General features: G+C 43.8%; 1 protein-coding gene across 1 annotated transcript; it reads left to right on the top strand.

Moving 5' to 3' along the window:
* Positions 1 to 1,212: 1,212 nt before the first annotated feature.
* LOC148501309 (extracellular superoxide dismutase [Cu-Zn]-like) lies at positions 1,213 to 20,035 on the top strand. The gene is made up of 2 exons (XM_088450596.1): positions 1,213 to 1,266; positions 18,812 to 20,035. Exon 2 carries the CDS (start codon positions 18,825 to 18,827, stop codon positions 19,527 to 19,529), a length of 705 nt encoding a protein of 234 aa, XP_088306722.1. The 5' UTR covers positions 1,213 to 1,266; positions 18,812 to 18,824; the 3' UTR covers positions 19,530 to 20,035.
* The last annotated feature ends 385 nt before the right edge of the window (positions 20,036 to 20,420 follow it).

Genomic DNA, 20,420 nt, shown 5'->3' with positions numbered 1-20,420 from the left:
CGTTAAGGAGCATGTCTATAAGAAGTGTGTCTATGTTCTATAAGGTGTGTAACGTTAAGGAGCATGTCTATAAGAAGTGTGTCTATGTTCTATAAGGTGTGTATCGTTAAGGAGCATGTCTATAAGAAGTGTGTCTATATTCTATAAGGTGTGTATCGTTAAGGAGCATGTCTATAAGAAGTGTGTCTATATTCTATAAGGTGTGTATCGTTAAGGAGCATGTCTATAAGAAGTGTGTCTATATTCTATAAGGTGTGTATCGTTAAGGAGCATGTCTATAAGAAGTGTGTCTATATTCTATAAGGTGAGTATCGTTAAGGAGCATGTCTATAAGAAGTGTCTATATTCTATAAGGTGTGTATCGTTGAGCATGTCTATAAGAAGTTTGTCTATATTCTATAAGGTGTGTATCGTTAAGGAGCATGTCTATAAGAAGTGTCTATATTCTATAAGGTGTGTATCGTTGAGCATGTCTATAAGAAGTGTGTCTATGTTCTATAAGGTGTGTATCGTTAAGGAGCATGTCTATAAGAAGTGTGTCTATATTCTATAAGGTGTGTATCGTTAAGGAGCATGTCTATAAGAAGTGTGTCTATATTCTATAAGGTGTGTATCGTTAAGGAGCATGTCTATAAGAAGTGTGTCTATATTCTATAAGGTGTGTATCGTTGAGCATGTCTATAAGAAGTGTGTCTATGTTCTATAAGGTGTGTATCGTTAAGGAGCATGTCTATAAGAAGTGTGTCTATATTCTATAAGGTGTGTATCGTTGAGCATGTCTATAAGAAGTTTGTCTATATTCTATAAGGTGTGTATCGTTAAGGAGCATGTCTATAAGAAGTGTGTCTATAAGTAGTATGAAAAAATGTAATAAAAACTAATGTTAAAAAAAAAGACGAGGGACACTGTAGAAATATACTCACTGTGTATTGTATTTCATACATATCATTTAAATCACAGCAGGTAAGAAAATGCATACAGCAAATAATATGTGTTGCAGACAACTAACGAGCACTGAAACAAGTGGTTGTTATTTGCAAAAAAACTCTGTACACTTTTACCTGCTGGACTGGCGGCTACATGTGCGTCAGTGGAGATTTGTTAAACACTGGAATGTGTATTCTAATAGACCAGCTGAAGTCAGTGTGACCACTCCCCCCCTGTATTATAAAACCACTACACATCCCAGGCTGATTACACTCTGAACACACAGTCCTTTCATCTCTACTACTCATCTCCTGCCACTGTCTGCAAACAACTGCAGAGGTAACTATCATTTCATTCATAGCAAAGAGAAATACACAATGAACAATAATTGCAACAGACCAATTGCATTAAGAGGATTTTATTATAATTTCATTGTTTTCTTCCTATATATAATGTTGCTGTTTTTTGTTATTGCTATACTTTTGTTATATTTTTGTTATTACAGTCTCAGTTATTCCAAGAGTTTATTTTACTTGTTTCTTTTTGTAGTGATTTATTCTATTTATCTTTTGTGTTTTGGTTTTGGTTTCGCAAAACCACCCTCACATGTTTTGGTTTTGGATCTGTATTTTTTATTTTTTAAATAAATAAAAACAGCTAAAATGACGTCATTTTGACCTGTTAGCCTGTCATCCAAAACCCGAGTTTGGTTTTTAAATCCGAGTTTCGAACAGCGGGAAGATCCGACTCGGTACCCCAAAATGATTCTGAACTCGGACTTGGCTTGACTCAGAACCCCTAAATTTGATTGTAGTGCTGGTCTGGTTCTCAGAGGACTGACATCTTTAGTGTTTACTACAATATAACTTTTTTTTTATATTTTTCAATGCATTTTATTTCTAATTAAATGTTTACATTTCTCTTGTACAAATGTGTTTTGTTATAAATACATGAGCATGATGGGCATAAATATACAATGCAAAATGAAACACCATAGCACACACAATATAAGGTCTGTTCTTTTGGTCTTAATAACGTAAAAAGAATGGTTTGTGGACAGTCCATTCAAGAGATAATTAAAAAAAGAAAAAGAATAGAAGAAAACATGGCAGCTAGTTCGAGAACATCTATAACACGTGTAACTGCATAAGGAAGGGGTAGGTGGGGGAAGTAAGATGTCTATTTACAGGACACAAGAGCAGAGAACAGCAATAGTATATAGTGTGTGTGTGTGTGTGTGTGTGTATATATATATATATATCTTATACAGCTTTTATACCTAAATTCCAGGTCTGACTCGGAGATTGGAACAGGGTTCCAATCCGGAACTGACACGGAACTTGTGTGCAAGGGTTAAAAGACCCGTAAATAATAAGTTAATGATCCTCCCATATATTGTGTTATACTAGTTGTCCAGTGTTCTATACTTGACTGCCAAGTTTGGAATGTCATCCAACTTTATATCAATGGAGGTGACAGGAGCATGGCAAAAACTACTCTGTATTTTTTTATAGAGTTCCTATTAATATAAATAAAGCTGCACACAAATCAGTGGGCATCTTGTTATTATAGGGTAGTGGTGTTTCCCCAACATGGCTTCTCGCTGAGGTGGAGATGTATGAAATCTTGGAGAGAGATAAAGTACCAACCATTCATCTCTTAACTGTCATTTTACTGGCTGTGATAGAAAGCAGTTAGAAGCTGATTGGTTGCCATGAGCAACATCTCAACTTTATCTCTCTCCAAAATTTTATAAATCTCCCCCTGAAGCCTTAAACAGCGGGGAGGTGTTAGAGCAGGGGTAAGTACTGCAGGACACCAAGGGTGGGAAATATGTAGTAACTTCTAGTTTACTGATCCTTTAAAAACCAGTTCCAACCATTGTTTTGTAATGGATCAGGGCCGTAACTAGGGGAGAGCACAAGACCCTGTGGGCGGCACCATCACCATCACTTCCTCATGGCCCTTGATTCTGGCTAGAAGGGTGCCTGAAAAGGCTCCCTGCAGTTACTATCGCTGCGGCAGTGCTGCCCGTAGCTTCCTTAGACACTACAGACCGGCACCCTGCCGTGTGTACAGCTGCCTGGTACATCTTGAAGACACTAAGATCATACTTGCCTACCCTCCCGATTTGGTTGGCAGCCTCCCAAAAATCGGGTGCTGCTCCCGACCTCCCTGGAAGGCAGGCAATCCTCGCAGTTGCCGCCCACCCCTCTTAACCCCCCCGCACTTACCTTAGAAACTCCTGCAGCAGAGGAGGCCATGATGCGATTCATGCCGAATCGCGTCATTTCGGCTCCGCCCCCTGCTTCACAATGCCTGTAATATCAGCATTGTGTAGCAGGGGCGGGGCCAAAATGGCATGATCACGTGGCCCCGCCCCCGCTCCACCCACAAACACTCATCACCTGGCCGGTCCGCTTCCTCATGATGGCCACGTCCCCCTGTAATGGCGATCTGGCTGCTCCCTCCCGGAAGGGGCAGCCAGAAGGTCGGCAAGCCTGACTAAGATGTGGGATGGGGGAAGAGGGATTTGAGAATCACCGCACAGATCCACATATGTCTGTTGGAATGTATAAAGCTGCATACACACACAACGATTTTTTTAATGATTATCGTTAAACGATATTGTTTAACAATAATCGTTTGAAAAAATCGTTCACTTTCTGAGTCAAACGATGAACGATTATCGTTCATGCGTGTTCACTTTTGTAGTTTGTCGTTTGTAGTTTGTAGTTCAGTCAGACTTGTAATCTCAACGATTTTCATTAAGGGAATATGCAAAAATCGTTTGTAGTTCATAAAAATCGTTCATTACACATTAAAAAATCTGACAGATAATCTGACAGATAATCGTTCATAAAAATCATTCATAAAATCGTTGGTAACAAAATCGTTGTGTGTGTATGCAGCTTAAGAGGTATATATAATAAGCTATATCCACCTACACTGTATTGTGTGGTAATGAAACACCACTGTGGCTGGTGGTGGTGGTGCTACTCAGAGTAAATGCAAGTAGACAAAAAGGGAAGGTTATATCAGTTCTGTGAGAACTTCAACCCAAAGACTCTATAGGATGCACTCTCATAGCTAAATGTCAATCAAAATATCTTAAAACATAACCTTTATTAATTTTTGCAAGGAAATAAGATTAAAATGGACTTACACAGATCGTTATCTCGGTAGTGGTTACCCAGATGAGGGAAAGGCGAGATATGAAAATATAACAAGAAATACAACATTAAACATGTATAATAATCAAAAAACACCAGGTCAGAATGTTGCTGAGTATATACAATAGATACATGAAGTGACAACCTAGAGCAGTGGTTCTCAAACTCGGTCCTCAGGACCTCACACAGTTCACATTTTCCAGGTCATCCAGCAGGCACACAGGTGTATTCATTACTCACTGACACATTTTAAAAGATCCAAAGGTGGATCTAATAATTTCACTGGTGCTTCTGTGGGGAGACCTGGAAAACATGCACTGTTTGGGGTCCTGAGGACCGAGTTTGAGAACCTGTGACCTAGAGTATCAGCACCCAGCAAGATAAGGATAAGACAGTGAATAATGAAGAGAGGAGTGAGGGGATGTAAGATACTGCAGCTAGGCTCTGCTGCTCCCTATCACACACAGGAGTGAGGGGATATAAGATACTGCAGCTAGGCTCTGCTGCTCCCTATCACACACAGGAGTAAAGGGATGTAAGATACTGCAGCTAGGCTCTGCTGCTCCCTATCACACACAGGAGTAAGGGGATGTAAGATACTGCAGCCAGGCTCTGCTGCTCCCTATCACACACAGGAGTGAGGGGATGTAAGATACTGCAGCTAGGCCCTGCTGCTCCCTATCACACACAGGAGTGAGGGGATGTAAGATACTGCAGCTAGGCTCTGCTGCTCCCTATCACACACAGGAGTGAGGGGATGTAAGATACTGCAGCTAGGCTCTGCTGCTCCCTATCACACACAGGAGTGAGGGGATGTAAGATACTGCAGCTAGGCTCTGCTGCTCCCTATCACACACAGGAGTAAGGGGATGTAAGATACTATAGCTAGGCTCTGCTGCTCCCTATCATACACAGGAGTAAGGGGATGTAAGACACTGCAGCTAGGCTCTGCTGCTCCCTATCATACACAGGAGTAAGGGGATGTAAGATACTACAGCTAGGCTCTGCTGCTCGCTATCACACACACAGGAGTGAGGGGATGTAATATACTGCAGCTAGGCTCTGCTGCTCCCTATCACACACAGGAGTGAGGGGATGTAAGATACTGCAGCTAGGCTCTGCTGCTCCCTATCACACACAGGAGTGAGGGGATGTAAGATACTGCAGCTAGGCTCTGCTGCTCCCTATCGCACACAGGAGTAAGGGGATGTAAGATACTACAGCTAGGCTCTGCTGCTCCCTATCATACACAGGAGTAAGGGGATGTAAGATACTATAGCTAGGCTCTGCTGCTCCCTATCATACACAGGAGTAAGGGGATGTAACACACTGCAGCTAGGCACTGCTGCTCCCTATCACACACAGGAGTGGAGGAGAGGGAGTGAGAGATCTGCTACTGCTGTAACCCCTGGAAGTAGCACTCAGCAGCGGTCACTGTCATCAACCCTAACTTCTACTATCGGTTGCCTTGCTAAATTGCATCGGACAACTAATGAGAAAATCAGTAGGTTGGTATGAAAACCCACTGGGAATGTAAAGAAAGGATGCTGGTACATGTACCTAAATCACTGTGAGTACGGTATGAGATCACCTTAGAGAAAGATATAGATAAGTGGGGATAACCACATCCTATATGCAAACTGGTTATCCCCACTTATCTATATCTTTCTCTAAATCCTAATTATCATCACATGATGATGTTTGAACATCGATTACATTTACCTTTGTGAGGATTTTAGAATGATATCATTGATATGTATGCCCAATGTATAATCATTCTCTTTTAAGGTGATCTCATACTGTATTAACAGTGATTTAGGTTCGTGTACCAGCATCCTTTCTTTACATGCCCAGTGGTTTTTCATACCAACCTACTGATTTTCTCATTGGTTGTCCGATGCAATTTAGCAAGACAACCGATAGTAGAAGTTATGGAGCATACACACGGTCAGATTTGTCAGATGAACGATTTGAACGATTTTACCAAAGATTTGAATGATTTCAACGATTTTTGACTGCATTAAAATTAATAGAATCGTCCAAGTCTGACTGCAAACACATCAGATGTCAGATATCGTTATCGTTCAAATCGTTCATCTGACAGATCTGACAGATATGTTAGATTTTCCTTCAGATATGAATGATTGAACGATTTTTTAAATCGTTATCGTTCAGATCTGAAGAAAAATCTGACCGTGTGTATGCTCCATTAGGGTTGATGACAGTGACCACTGCTGACTGCTACTTCCAGGGGTTACAGCACAAGCAGCTCTCTCACTCCCTCTCCTCCACTCCTGTGTGTGATAGGGAGCAGCAGTGCCTAGCTGCAGTGTGTTACATCCCCTTACTCCTGTGTGTGATAGGGAGCAGCAGAGCCTAGCTGCAGTATCCTACATCCCCTTACTCCTGTGTGTGATAGGGAGCAGCAGAGCCTAGCTGCAGTATCTTACATCCCCTTACTCCTGTGTGCGATAGGGAGCAGCAGAGCCTAGCTGCAGTATCTTACATCCCCTCACTCCTGTGTGCGATAGGAAGCAGCAGAGCCTAGCTGCAGTATCTTACATCCCCTCACTCCTGTGTGTGATAGGGAGCAGCAGAGCCTAGCTGCAGTATCTTACATCCCCTCACTCCTGTGTGTGATAGGGAGCAGCAGAGCCTGGCTGCAGTATCTTACATCCCCTCACTCCTGTGTGTGATAGGGAGCAGCAGAGCCTAGCTGCAGTATCTTACATCCCCTTACTCCTGTGTATGATAGGGAGCAGCAGAGTCTGGCTGCAGTATCCTACATCCCCTCACTCCATACTTGCCTACCCTCCCAATTTGGTCGGGAGCCTCCCGAAAATCGGGTGCCGCTCCCGACCTCCTGGGAAGGCAGACAATCCCCCAGGCCCTCGGCGATGTGCCCGCACCCCCCCCCCGCACTTTTAAGTACAACCCCGGCAGCAGGGGGGCCGGTGACGCGATTCGCGCTGAATCGCGTCATCGTGGCTCCGCCCCCGGCGGCACAATGCCATTAATTACGGCATTGTGAAGAGGGGGCGGAGCCACAATAGCGCGATCGTGCTGTCACACCCCCATGCTCTGCCCCCAATGCCGTGTCATGTGTCGGGCCCCGCCCCCTTTGGCAGCGTCACGCCACCAGCCCTGTAAGCCCGCGAGCTCCCTCCAGGAAGGAGGGAGCGAAATGTCGCCAAGCATGCCTCACTCCTGTGTGTGATAGGGAGCAGCGGAGCCTAGCTGCAGTATCTTACATCCCCTCACTCCTGTGTGTGATAGGGAGCAGCAGAGCCTAGCTGCAGTATCTTACATCCCCTTACACCTGTGTGTGATAAGGAGCAGCAGAGCCTGGCTGCAGTAGATTACATCCCCTTACTCCTGTGTGTGATAGGGAGCAGCAGAGCCTGGCTGCAGTATCTTACATTCCCTCACTCCTGTGTGTGATAGGGAGCAGCAGAGCCTAGCTGCAGTATCTTACATCCCCTCACTCCTGTGTGTGATAGGGAGCAGCAGAGCCTAGCTGCAGTATATTACATCCCCTCACTCCTGTGTGTGTGATAGCGAGCAGCAGAGCCTAGCTGCAGTATCTTACATCCCCTCACTCCTGTGTGTGATAGGGAGCAGCAGAGCCTAGCTGCAGTATCTTACATCCCCTCACTCCTGTGTGTGATAGGGAGCAGCAGAGCAGCAGAGCCTAGCTGCAGTATATTACATCCCCTCACTCCTGTGTGTGTGATAGCGAGCAGCAGAGCCTAGCTGCAGTATCTTACATCCCCTCACTCCTGTGTGTGATAGGGAGCAGCAGTGCCTAGCTGCAGTATCTTACATCCCCTCACTCCTGTGTGTGATAGGGAGCAGCAGAGCCTAGCTGCAGTATCTTACATCCCCTCACTCCTGTGTGTGATAGGGAGCAGCAGAGCCTAGCTGCAGTATCTTACATCCCCTCACTCCTGTATGTGATAGGGAGCAGCAGAGCCTAGCTGCAGTATCTTACATCTCCTTACTCCTGGCTGCAGTATCTTACATCCCCTTACTCCTGTGTGCGATAGGGAGCAGCAGAGCCTAGCTGCAGTATCTTACATCCCCTCACTCCTGTGTGTGATAGGGAGCAGCAGAGCCTAGCTGCAGTATCTTACATCCCCTCACTCCTGTATGTGATAGGGAGCAGCAGAGCCTAGCTGCAGTATCTTACATCCCCTTACTCCTGTGTGCGATAGGGAGCAGCAGAGCCTGGCTGCAGTATCTTACATCCCCTCACTCCTGTGTGCGATAGGGAGCAGCAGAGCCTAGCTGCAGTATCATACATCCCCTCACTCCTGTGTGTGATAGGGAGCAGCAGAGCCTAGCTGCAGTATCTTACATCCCCTCACTCCTGTGTGTGATAGGGAGCAGCAGAGCCTAGCTGCAGTATCTTACATCCCCTTACTCCTGTGTGCGATAGGGAGCAGCAGAGCCAAGTTGCAGTCACCTTACTCCTGTGTGTGATAGGAAGCAGCAGAGCCTAGCTGCAGTGTCAAACATCCCTCACTCCTGTGTGCGATAGGGAGCAGCAGAGCCTAGCTGCAGTATTTTACATCCCCTCACTCCTGTGTGTGATAGGGAGCAGCAGAGCCTAGCTGCAGTATGTTACATCCCCTCACTCCTGTGTGTGATAGGGAGCAGCAGAGCCTAGCTGCAGTATGTGACATCCCCTTACTCCTGTGTGTGATAGGGAGCAGCAGAGCCTAGCTGCAGTATTTTACATCCCCTCACTCCTGTGTGTGATAGGGAGCAGCAGAGCCTAGCTGCAGTATGTTACATCCCCTTACTCCTGTGTGTGATAGGGAGCAGCAGAGCCTAGCTGCAGTATCTTACATCCCCTCACTCCTGTGTGTGATAGGGAGCATTACTCCTGTGTGTGATAGGGAGCAGCAGAGCCTAGCTGCAGTATCCTACATCCCCTCACTCCTGTGTGTGATAGGGAGCAGCGGAGCCTAGCTGCAGTATCCTACATCCCCTCACTCCTGTGTGTGATAGGGAGCAGCGGAGCCTAGCTGCAGTATCCTACATCCCCTTACTCCTGTGTGTGATAGGGATCAGCAGAGCCTGGCTGTAGTATCTTACATCCCCTCGCTCCTGTGTGTGATAGGGAGCAGCAGAGCCTAGCTGCAGTATCTTACATCCCCTCACTCCTGTCTGTGATAGGGAGCAGCAGAGCCTAGCTGCAGTATCTTACATCCCCTTACTCCTGTCTGTGATAGGGAGCAGCAGAGCCTGGCTGCAGTATATTACATCCCCTTACTCCTGTGTGTGATAGGGAGCAGCAGAGCCTAGCTGCAGTATCTTACATCACCTTACACCTGTGTGCAATAGGGAGCAGCAGAGCCTAGCTGCAGTATCTTACATCACCTTACTCCTGTGTGTGATAGGGAGCAGCAGAGCCAAGCTGCAGTATCTTACATCCCCTCACTCCTGTCTGTGATAGGGAGCAGCAGAGCCTGGCTGCAGTATATTACATCCCCTTACTCCTGTCTGTGATAGGGAGCAGCAGAGCCTGGCTGCAGTATATTACATCCCCTTACTCCTGTGTGTGATAGGGAGCAGCAGAGCCTAGCTGCAGTATCTTACATCCCCTTACTCCTCTCTTCATTACTCACTGTCTTATCCTTATCTTGCTGGGTGTTGATGCTCTAGGTTGTCCCTCCACGTTTCTATTGTATATTCTCAGCAACATTCTGACCTGGTGTGTTTATGATTATTATACATGTTTAATGTGGTCTTGTTTATTGTTATATTTTCATATCTCACCTTTCCCCCATCTGGGTAACCGCTACCGAGATAACGATCTGTGTAAGTCAATTTTAATCTTTTTTCCTTGCAAACATTAATAAAGGTTATGTTTTGAGATATTTTTGATTGACATTTTGCTATGAGAGTGCATCTTATAGAGTCTTTGGGTTGAAGTTCTCACAGAACTGATATACCCTCCCCTTTTTGCCATCTTCAAGACACCCTGGGCACTGCTGTACTTCTGGGTGCTGGTGACCCCGCCCATATATGATAATAATAATGATGTAATGCACAGGGGCGGCACAGTCACATGACACAACGCTGCTCTCTGGATACATGTGAATCTATTGCACAGTTCTGTTGCATCCCAGGACAATAGTCTTACCGTAGAGCTTTAGGAGGGTCATTATTACATTTTGCTGAAGGTGGAAAACATTTGCTACCTATGACCTGTAGCTAATATCATTTACATATAGTCCCAGTAAGAACAACTCCCCAGTAATGATTGTGTATATAGAAAGGCACTTGGCTCCTATACTGTATTTACCTTCTTGTTTTGGAAAGACTTAATTATAAATAATACATAATCATGCAAATGTGTGCCTGTATGTGGTCATCACACCTATGTTTCAACATTTGTGTAAAGTAACTCTTCCTCCACACCCTCTGTTGCTCAGCACAAGGACACCAATTATCTTAAGAACAATTGTACTTTCTTTTGATACGTTTCCTTTTATTTAATTTGCACACAAAAAATACACTTAGCCGTGATTTCAATCCCCTTGTAATTATTCATGCAGTTATTAGAAACCTAGTATTAAATATATTCTGTGATGCAGAAAAAGACAAATGCAGCTCATACCTCTCTCGCATTCTGGGGAAATATCAATTTGAAATTGTAATACTGTATATGTGAGGGTTGCGATAAAACATGAAAGTGATGGTCGAGCTACAGTATAGAAAAACCACAGCCTTGATCAATGGCGAAACCCAGAGTTGAAGGATCCCCTTTGGCGTTGGACTGAGGCAGGTCTATAATGCAGCACCGCACAAAATACACATACTTGGATGTGTCCCCTGTCATACTCCTGAGATTCAATATAAAAATGATTGGAATAATATAAATAAGATATTTATAAGTTATAAACATCTTCTTTGTTTGTTGTAATCATTTTTAGAGTTAACACTCACCAGCTTTGTAGAGCTCCCTGGGACTGCAGGGAGACAAAGATGAGGCAGCAATAGCTCAGCCTCGCTTCTGTATAGTTAGACACTGCTTGCCGAGCTGGGGGCGGGGCCACACCATGGGCAGTAAGCTTCACAGAAAGAGACTTAATAGAAGCATGCCTCTGAGTATGGGGGGCATGCCTTGAGCACTGATGGACACCCAGGATGTGTCATGTGACCAGGAAGTGCACTGCAGTGTTTAGAGATTGGAGCTCAGTCAGCAGCAAGAGAAGACACAGCGATGCAGGTAGAAGAATCAATGGGAGGGGAGATTTACAGTGAGTAGGGGGTGAGACAGGCTCCCAGCACTCAGACCCATCTCCATCTGTGCCTCCCCAGCCATTGACCTCACTGCACATTACTGGTGGATGAGTAAGTTGACAATAATTCCCAGGGCAAAAGTAATTGTAATTCATGAGTAAATGATTGCCCTATACTCTGAGTCCTAGAAGTTGTTCCTTTCATATCATCCGCACTGCACTGGTCATCTACAAACAGCGAAGGCAGCAGTTTGTGGCCTGAGTCAGTGTGGGTTTAATTTATTTTTTTAAAGCAATCTTTTATGTCAGTAATGCACGTGTGTGTGTGTGTGTGTGTGTGTGTGTGTGTGTGTGTGTGTATATATATATATATATATGTATATTATACAGTTAGAGATGAGCGGTTCGGATTCTGTGGAATCCGAACCGCTCCGAACATTGGGGATCCGAGTCCACCCGAACCCTGTTCGGGTGTTCACCGCCTGACTCGGATCCCCGTTCGGGGCCGAACGGCGGCCGCCTGATGTCGGATTCTCACTAGAGAATCCGACATCAGGTCTCCTCGCGTGTAGGGCAGAGCGCAGTGATAGCGCTCTGCCCTACACAGACACAGACACACAGCCGCCAGCGGCAGCTGTGTGTTTGTTACAGCAGCCAATGAGAGTCACACAGACTCTCATTGGCTGCTGCACGGAGGGAGCCGGCTGGAGCTCACACATGAGCTCCGTCTTCCGGCTCCCTCCTCAGCGTGTGACAGAGCGGACGGCGCGGGAGCGGGGATACAGGTAAGTTTTATTTTTTTTATTTTTTTACTTGTCGAAGGTCCGGGGGCGCTACTGGGGGGGGGGTCTGCACTACTGGGGGGTCTGCTACTGGGGGGGGGCTATACTACTGGGGGGGCCATACTACAGAGGGGCCTGCTACTGGGGGGGCTATACTACTGGGGGGGGGTCTGCACTACTGGGGGGGGGTCTGCTACTGGGGGAGGCAATACTACTGGGGGGGCCATACTACAGAGGGGCCTGCTACTGGGGGGGGCTATACTACTGGGGGGGGTCTGCTACTGGGGGGGCCATACTACTGAGGGGCCTGCTACTGGGGGGGGCCATACTACTGGGGGGGCCTACTACAGGGGGGGCCATACTACAGGGGGGGCCCATACTACAGGGGGGGCTACTACTGGAGCAGCCTACTACTGGGGGGGCCTGCTACTGGGGCAGCCTACTACTGGGGGAGCCATACTACTGGGGGGGCATACTACTGGGTGGCATGCTAATGGGGGGCATACTACTGGGGGGGCCTGCTAATGGGGGACATACTACTGGGGGGGCCTGCTAATGGGGGGCATACTACTGGGGAGCATTCAACTGGGGGCACTGCATAGTGGACCGTACTACTAAGGGGACTGCATAGGGGGCACCACTGCTGGGGGACATTGTGTAAGGGACACCGCTACTGTGGGCATTGTGTAAAAGGGTCACTACTGTGGGCATTGTGTAAAAGGGGCACTACTGTGTGTCGTAACATAAATAAGAGACACTACTTTATGGTGTAATGTGAATCAGGCCCTATGTGCGGTGTAATGCTAATAAGATTATGCACTGTGACTCCTAGGGCCGTAGCCCACTTTGTAAACAAGTACTGTGACTCTGCTGGCCGTACCCCACTGGGTGGGTGCACTACTTTTCATTTCTGCCACTGCTGTGTGGCAATGTGTCATAGATGTGCTTTATACTGTGGTGTCTGTGTCGTTGTGCCGCTGCTTTGTCGCTTAGTAACCAGTCAGCTCACTGCAACCTTTGGCCAATAATGTTGAAAACAATATTATAAGCTGTGATATGGTCTAAATTGACTGGAAATTAATGTTATTGAGGTTAATAATACTCTAGGAAGAAAAAAAAGACCAATTTATGTGATTTTAGCTTTTTTTGTCAATTTTTGTAAAAAAATCCAAATCCAAATCCAAATCCAAAGCCAGTCACCGCAGTTTGGCAAATCCAAATCCAAATCCAAAGCCGGACGACGAATTAGAACCAAATCCAAATCCGGCAAAAATGGTCCGGCGCACATCCCTATATACAGTATATATATCCACAAACATTCTACAGTGGTACTGCATATGGATAGAAATCAATAGGCAGTTAACCATTAAGCTGACCCTAAGTCCCTGACCCTTCATCCTGATCTTATACAAATGTTCAGCAGCAAAAATAAACATTTTTACAAGTAACAAAACTTATTCAGCATTTATGATTTCCTGTCCCCCAAGTGAGCCTATTCGCTAAGTTCTGCAAAATACATACTGTGTATATATCACGAGATGGGAGCGTGAATCTGTTCTGCTGTGATCTGTTAAAATAGTGTATAAATAAATATCTACATTTCCCATTTTTTTTGTCTTTCTCTGTGTTTCTATATTTTCATGAATGCAAAGAGGTTTTTTTTGTTTTTTTTAAATGTCCCACTGTGGGGCTTCACGTCTCAGTCGTCTGAAACAAGAGGCCAACCGTGCCCAGATTATGCAAGTACTGCCGGGACCTATGCAATGTTTGGACACTCTGTTAACATCTCCTATAGTTGTTACTGCCTCTTCTCAGCTCAGGATATCTGCTCCACCAAAATATGGTGAGGATCCCAAGACCTGTAGAAGCTTCCTCAGTTAATGCTCTGAGAAGGCAAAAAATACTTATTAATATTTCGCTGCTTTCCATCAAGCCTTAATTTGGGCCTTTCTGATTTGGGAGCGAGACAATCCACCTCTTCAAAATTGTGTTTCCATTCTAGAGTCCTTCAAAAAGATTTTTTTGATGAACCAGTCTGTACGATGGCTTTAGAACTGCAATATAATGAGACTCTGGTCACCACATTCTGGCATCCTGGGTGTTACCTCCTTCACCAAATGTCCTCATAATTTTTTACCACAAAGTGGACATTCGTTTCAATGAGCATGCTCAAGAGAGTGTCATCCCATAGCTTCTCATTTAAGTTAGTGCTAGTGTTTACAGACTTTAGTAGTGTCAATGGAAGAATCCATGCAACTGGGGCAGGGGAAAGTGAGAGTCAGTTCAAGAATAATCTATTATCCTCTATTGTGTCACATTGGTCACTTTCTTGGAACCTGCCACAAATGACCGGGAAACTGTAGACTCCACAATTTTATTTGTGTCTCTGTGGTCACTAAACTGGCTCTTTTTACCTAGGTTCTCAACACTACCATTGATGGTACGCAGATCGAGAAGTCTGCTATTCGGTGTTGCACATCTTTAGCAAACTAGCAAACTTGCCCACAAGCTGAGAAAAGGAGCAACTTCACAGTTAGAAGCACTGGGTTTACCTAATTAGACATTAAAATATAACTTTCTTTTTAGTTTATCTTTAAAAGGTCAGTGAAAAATGATATAACATATATATATAGTTTTAAATAATAAGCGATAAACCCCAAAACAAATGGCGGTCCCTGATAATCTTGCCTTTACTAGGGCTAGCTTTTTCTGCTGCATCTCAGATTGGCTAAAATCATGTAATTTGGACCTGTTTACATGCAATCAATATTCGTTTTTCAAATCCGAGTTGTGAATTTACAGCAGCCCTGATACTTCGGGTGTGTTCGTTTTTCAGGAAAACAAAAACGGATGTTACTATTTATTTCCTCCTTACCATACAAAACGAGATATTTATACTGGGACCTCATACATTCTGATATAAGCAAATTCTGGCACTTTACCATACAAATTAGGTTGGTTTTCTGGAGAATATAATTTTGCTCAATGATAGCGGATATACCGGTATAATAGGAGATATTATCATTGGAAACGTATCCAATTTAAATCTCAGATTTTGGATTGGATATTAATCTTTATTGATATAGCAGCCACATTATAACAAATTAAATAAGAGACATAACAAGTGTATTACGGTTTTTAGTACCACACTCTTTATTTTTTCTTGGCACATTCTATGGGCAAAATTTACAAAGCAGCAGGTTCTAAACCCCGGCGGTTTGGCGGCGGTTTTGCTATCCGTAGATTTACTAAGGCCAAAACCGCTGCAAAACTGCCATCAAAACAGATTTTAGAATAGGATAGAACAAGGCTGTCATTTAGAAACTGCTGCCAAACCGTCACTAAACCCCCGGAGTTTAGAACCCACCGTCAAATCGCCACCAAACTGCCAGGGCTTAGAACCCGCCGTCAAATCGCCACCAAACTGCCAGGGCTTAGAACCTGCCGTCAAATCGCCACCAAACCGCCAGGGTTTAGAACCCACCGTCAAATCGCCACCAAACCGCCGAGGTTTAGAACCCACCGTCAAATTGCCACCAAACCGCCGGGGTTTAGAACCCGCCACTTAGTAAATTTTGTCCTAAATATATATTAGTCTATCATTGATTTTAACCTCTATTTTTCACTGTATTATACCCACCAAATGGGTTCTTTTATTGGATTTATAATAAAAGTGAAGTTTTAACAATTTATTTGTGCACCCACAAGTTACAACCCCTTGTACTCTTCCCTTTACCTGTATTGTATTTTGGTTGGATTAGGGTTAAACTCCCGCAGAAAATACGACTTATCTGAAATTTGGGGTTATATACGGATAATCATGAGAAATTAATAATTTTAGTTTATATTCTTTGTCCATTGCTTTTGAACCTTACCATACACAAAAGGGTGTTATAAGGCTTTATAAGAAATGGATATATATATATATATATATATATATATATATATATATATACACACAGTAGATTCCCTGGACTCTACTACCCAAGGCTACGGAATGGTTTTTATATCACAGTTTTCTGGCAGCTTCTTGAATGAACATTACACTGACCTCTGTGGCTGATACTATCAGGTGGTGATGGAGCACCGGTAAACATTTATAATGATCCATTTTTAAATCCTTGTCCCCCTTCTCCTTTCTCTTCTCCTTTGTCCTTTAATGTGTCTGTGTGCTGAATCTGAGATGTACGCTATGCCGATGCTTTCGCAGTTGAGCGATAATCGGCAATCTGTGCAGGAGTCTAAGTCACTCTGCGCAAGCGTCAAGGTACATTACCGTCTTTGCTCGCAGCAACTATTTACTCGCAGTGTGATTAACAGTCAGGGAGCGTCTGGTGGAGGTAACGGGGACTGGCGATAAGGTATTCAGGTGTTTCGCAACCATTTCGGGGTCGTGTCAGAACCTGCGACTGCGATCACGTACGCAAGAAATATGGTTCCCGGTGTCTCAGTTCCCACGGCCATTCCGCGGGCCTATAGACTCACTCAAGACTGTGACGACTGAATGATCTGTGACCGATGCTGCGTCTGTGTATGCAGATGCTTGTATGTGCAATGTCGCAGGTGGGCGTCTCACTACATCTCCCGGCGGCTGCGACATTTGCAGAATTTTGCATCGCAGCTGCATACACATTCTCAGCAGCAGCAGCATTAGGGTATAACTCAGAATCAGAATCCTTGTCTTTGTGTTTTTCCCCTTGGCGGCATTGTATATTTTAGCTATATAGACCATATAGCCTTGCCTACCCTCCCCATTTGGCCGGGAGCCTCACGATTTTTGAGTGCCGCTCCCGGCCTACCGGAAAGGCAGGCAAGCCTCCCAGAAGCCTGCGACCCTCCCGACCTCTCCCCAGAAAAAAATAGAATCCCCCTCAGCCGGGGGGTGATGAATCACGTCATCGTGGCCTGCCCCCTGCTCCACAATGGTGAAAATAACGGCATTGTGAAGAGGGGACGGGGCCACGATGATGCAATCGTGCTGCCCCGCCCCCAGCTCCACCCACAATATGCCGTCAATGATCGCCCCCAATGTGACGTCACTGGCCGGCCCCGCCCTCGCTGTTAGCCGATAATCAGCTCCCTCCCGGAATGCTGGAGCTGATTGTCGGCAAGTATGATATATACCACTGCAGGGATTGGATATGGGCTATCCATCCCCTATCAGCACCAGTAGAGTGCTCTTATTTCTCTGATTGTATGACCTTTATTAGATGTTACATATTCTTATATTGCTTTAATGATATTTCCTCTTGCTGGATAAAACCCAATAAATTCATTTTTCAAAAATAAATAAAAAAAAGAAAAAAGATTGTGCTTGGCACCTGTAAATACTATATTATGTATTCTACTAAACAATTCTAATATATTCAGTTTTGTGCTATAGTGTAATTGTGTTTAAGAAATATTATATTGCCCTTATGGTGAGTGAAGTGGAATTATAGTGTTACTATGGATAATTATTAGTACTAGTGCATTAGTTTATTTCTTCTAAAGTAGTCGGCCTTTTCTTTAGCAGTGAACACTGCCATAATAATTTTTTAATTATCCGGAAAGTTTATTAGTGACTGTGTATATCTTATAATAGTGGGTGGGATTATCCAGCATGTATGAACTGCCTCTATGTTCACAAGGGATTGGATAGCAGTATATTATCATTTTATTGAGCCAAAGTTTATGTAAACTGTGAAGAGCATCTGGTATAGGGTACAGAAGAGTAAGCCATTTAGCAGTATACTCCACAGTAGTTGTTCGGCTTATTTGTATGGATTGACCCTAATATTTACTGTAACTTCTTCAAAAGTTATACAGACATGGTTATTTATTTATGTCTAAATGTTTTCCAATCTCCCAGGTTTGATTTTGTTCTATGATTAGTCAGAGAATATCCCACATACCATTGATAAATGTTGTGTGATCCCACAATTGTAAAGCAAGATATAAAAAAAGGAAAGACCTATGATAGTATGAAAATGTGTACAAAAAAGTAATCCTTATTTAAACCCAGTGCACCTTACTCAGGTTTTTTACCATTTCTCTTTTTTATTTTTGCATTGAATTATTGTCTAATTAATGACCTCTATGGTTGTACCTCCTTACAATCAAGAATGCATAAATATAGAAATATAGCAATAACATGGACAACTAATACATTTCCTAAACCTATAAGGAGTGATGGCTTGAACCCTGGTTTTACAATCAAAACACTAGTAGAGTAATTATATTTACTAAAAAAGGAGCGAACTTCCAATGTTGTGAAAACCATATGCAGATTGCTGTCTTGTAATCTCAGATCTCCTTCTCCTAGCACTATAAAACAGGTTCAGCCCTAGCATTCAGTGCTAGGTGATTTCAGTGTTACTCTGTATTGTTACTGCTCACCATGCTCCTGTCTAGATAGTCCCTGTGTACTGAATTTGGCTTTGATCATTGACTTATCTTGCACCTGCTCCCAACCTACTGATTACAGTATAACAAACCTGCTGCAATAACTGACTAAGGTGGAGATTTATTAAATATTGGAGAGAGATAAAGTACCAACCATTCAGCTCCTATCATTTTTCAAACAAGCCTGTAAAATGACTGTTAGAGACATAGTTGTTATTATTTTTTTGTGTGATTAGGCAGCTTTATTTTTTGATAATTACTGAGACAAAAAACATCTGTTTTTATTTTTCAGAAATCCTCCCACCATGTATGGCACTCTTTATCCAGCCATTATATTATTTATCTACACATCGTGTGATGCCAGGGCAGTGACGCAACAAATAAATGACTCCGAAATGTTAACCGATATGTCCCAAAAAGTGAACGATCTCTGGAACTCCATGCTCTATGCAATTCCCATACAGAATAACCTTAATGGTACTGCATATGCCATATGTAATCTACAGCCAAATCCTAAACTGAATGCGACTGAACCCAAAGTTACAGGACAAGTCTTGCTGAAGCAGTCCTATCCACATGGGAAACTAGAAGCAAACTTCATTTTACAAGGATTTTCCCAGGAACCTGGTCAATCTACTAAAGCAATTCACATCCATAGCTTAGGTGACCTAAGCAACGGCTGCGACTCTACTGGCGGGCACTACAATCCATTATCTGTAAACCATCCGCACCACCCTGGGGATTTTGGCAATTTCCATGTCCAAGAAGGGAAGATCCAACAACACATTAAATACCTGGATGCTACTCTCTTTGGCCCATACTCTGTTTGTGGTAAATCAATTGTTGTCCACAAATGGACTGATGACCTTGGGAAAGGCAACAACCAGGCCAGTTTGGAAAATGGAAATGCCGGCACGCGTCTTGCTTGTTGTGTGATTGGTGCCAGCAGTAGTGCCAGCTGGGATAAATATATGGCCGTGCTTGGAGATTCAAATACTAAAGGTTCCTAAGACTGCATTGTATACAGTAGATCCAAAATTGTAGCTTCATTTTGGATGATTTGGATCCATACTACGCAGCCATACTTAGATTTTAGCATTTGTGGTTGATCATTTTTAATTAGCACATATATATATATATATATATATATATATATATATATATATATAGCTGTATAGTCAGTGCCAAGACAAGATTTGGGAATACAACCCCACCACTATGCATAGTGTATATATAATATATGTACATTTGACATAAAAGGGGATATGTATCAAGCCGAGAGAGATAAAGTGGAGTAGTTGCCTAAAGCAACCAATCAGCTTCTGTTATTTCAAAGACTGTGCTAGATAAGAAGCTGATTGGTCGCAATGAGCAACTTTTCAATCTTCGCTCTCTCCGAGGTTTGATACATCTCCCCCAAAATAGGAAACAACAACTTACTGCAGAATAATAACAATTGCACATGTGAATATGATAATGACTAATATACAGGCCAGGCTGACTTGTCAACAATGAAGGTGCTTATCAATAAAGACTACTTGTTCATAGGAAACCCAATAATGTATTCTATTTTTTTGTGTTCTTGGTAATATCAAGTGATAATGACATTGTAAAACTAACATGTCATTTCTTCACTGTATTGTAAAGTTATCTTTGGAGCCTTAATTAGGGATGTACGAGTGGTGCCACTGCCCAGGGTGCCCCATTACTCTGACCACAGTAGAAGAAAGGCCTATTTGGTTGATCACCTGCAGGGTGCCTGGAACGGCAGTCTGTAGTGTCACCTGGAGCCTCCTTAGGACCCTCAGCATGACACCAAGGGGTCTATTTACTAAGCAGTGTTAGGAGAAGTGAAAAGTGAAGAGTGAAAAGTGATAAGGTGCCAGCCAATCAGCTCCCAA

This window comes from Taudactylus pleione, unplaced genomic scaffold (assembly GCF_031769625.1).
Source record: "Taudactylus pleione unplaced genomic scaffold, aTauple2 ptg000520l, whole genome shotgun sequence".
NCBI lineage: Eukaryota > Metazoa > Chordata > Amphibia > Anura > Myobatrachidae > Taudactylus > Taudactylus pleione.
This window is presented reverse-complemented; position numbering and strand designations above follow the sequence as displayed.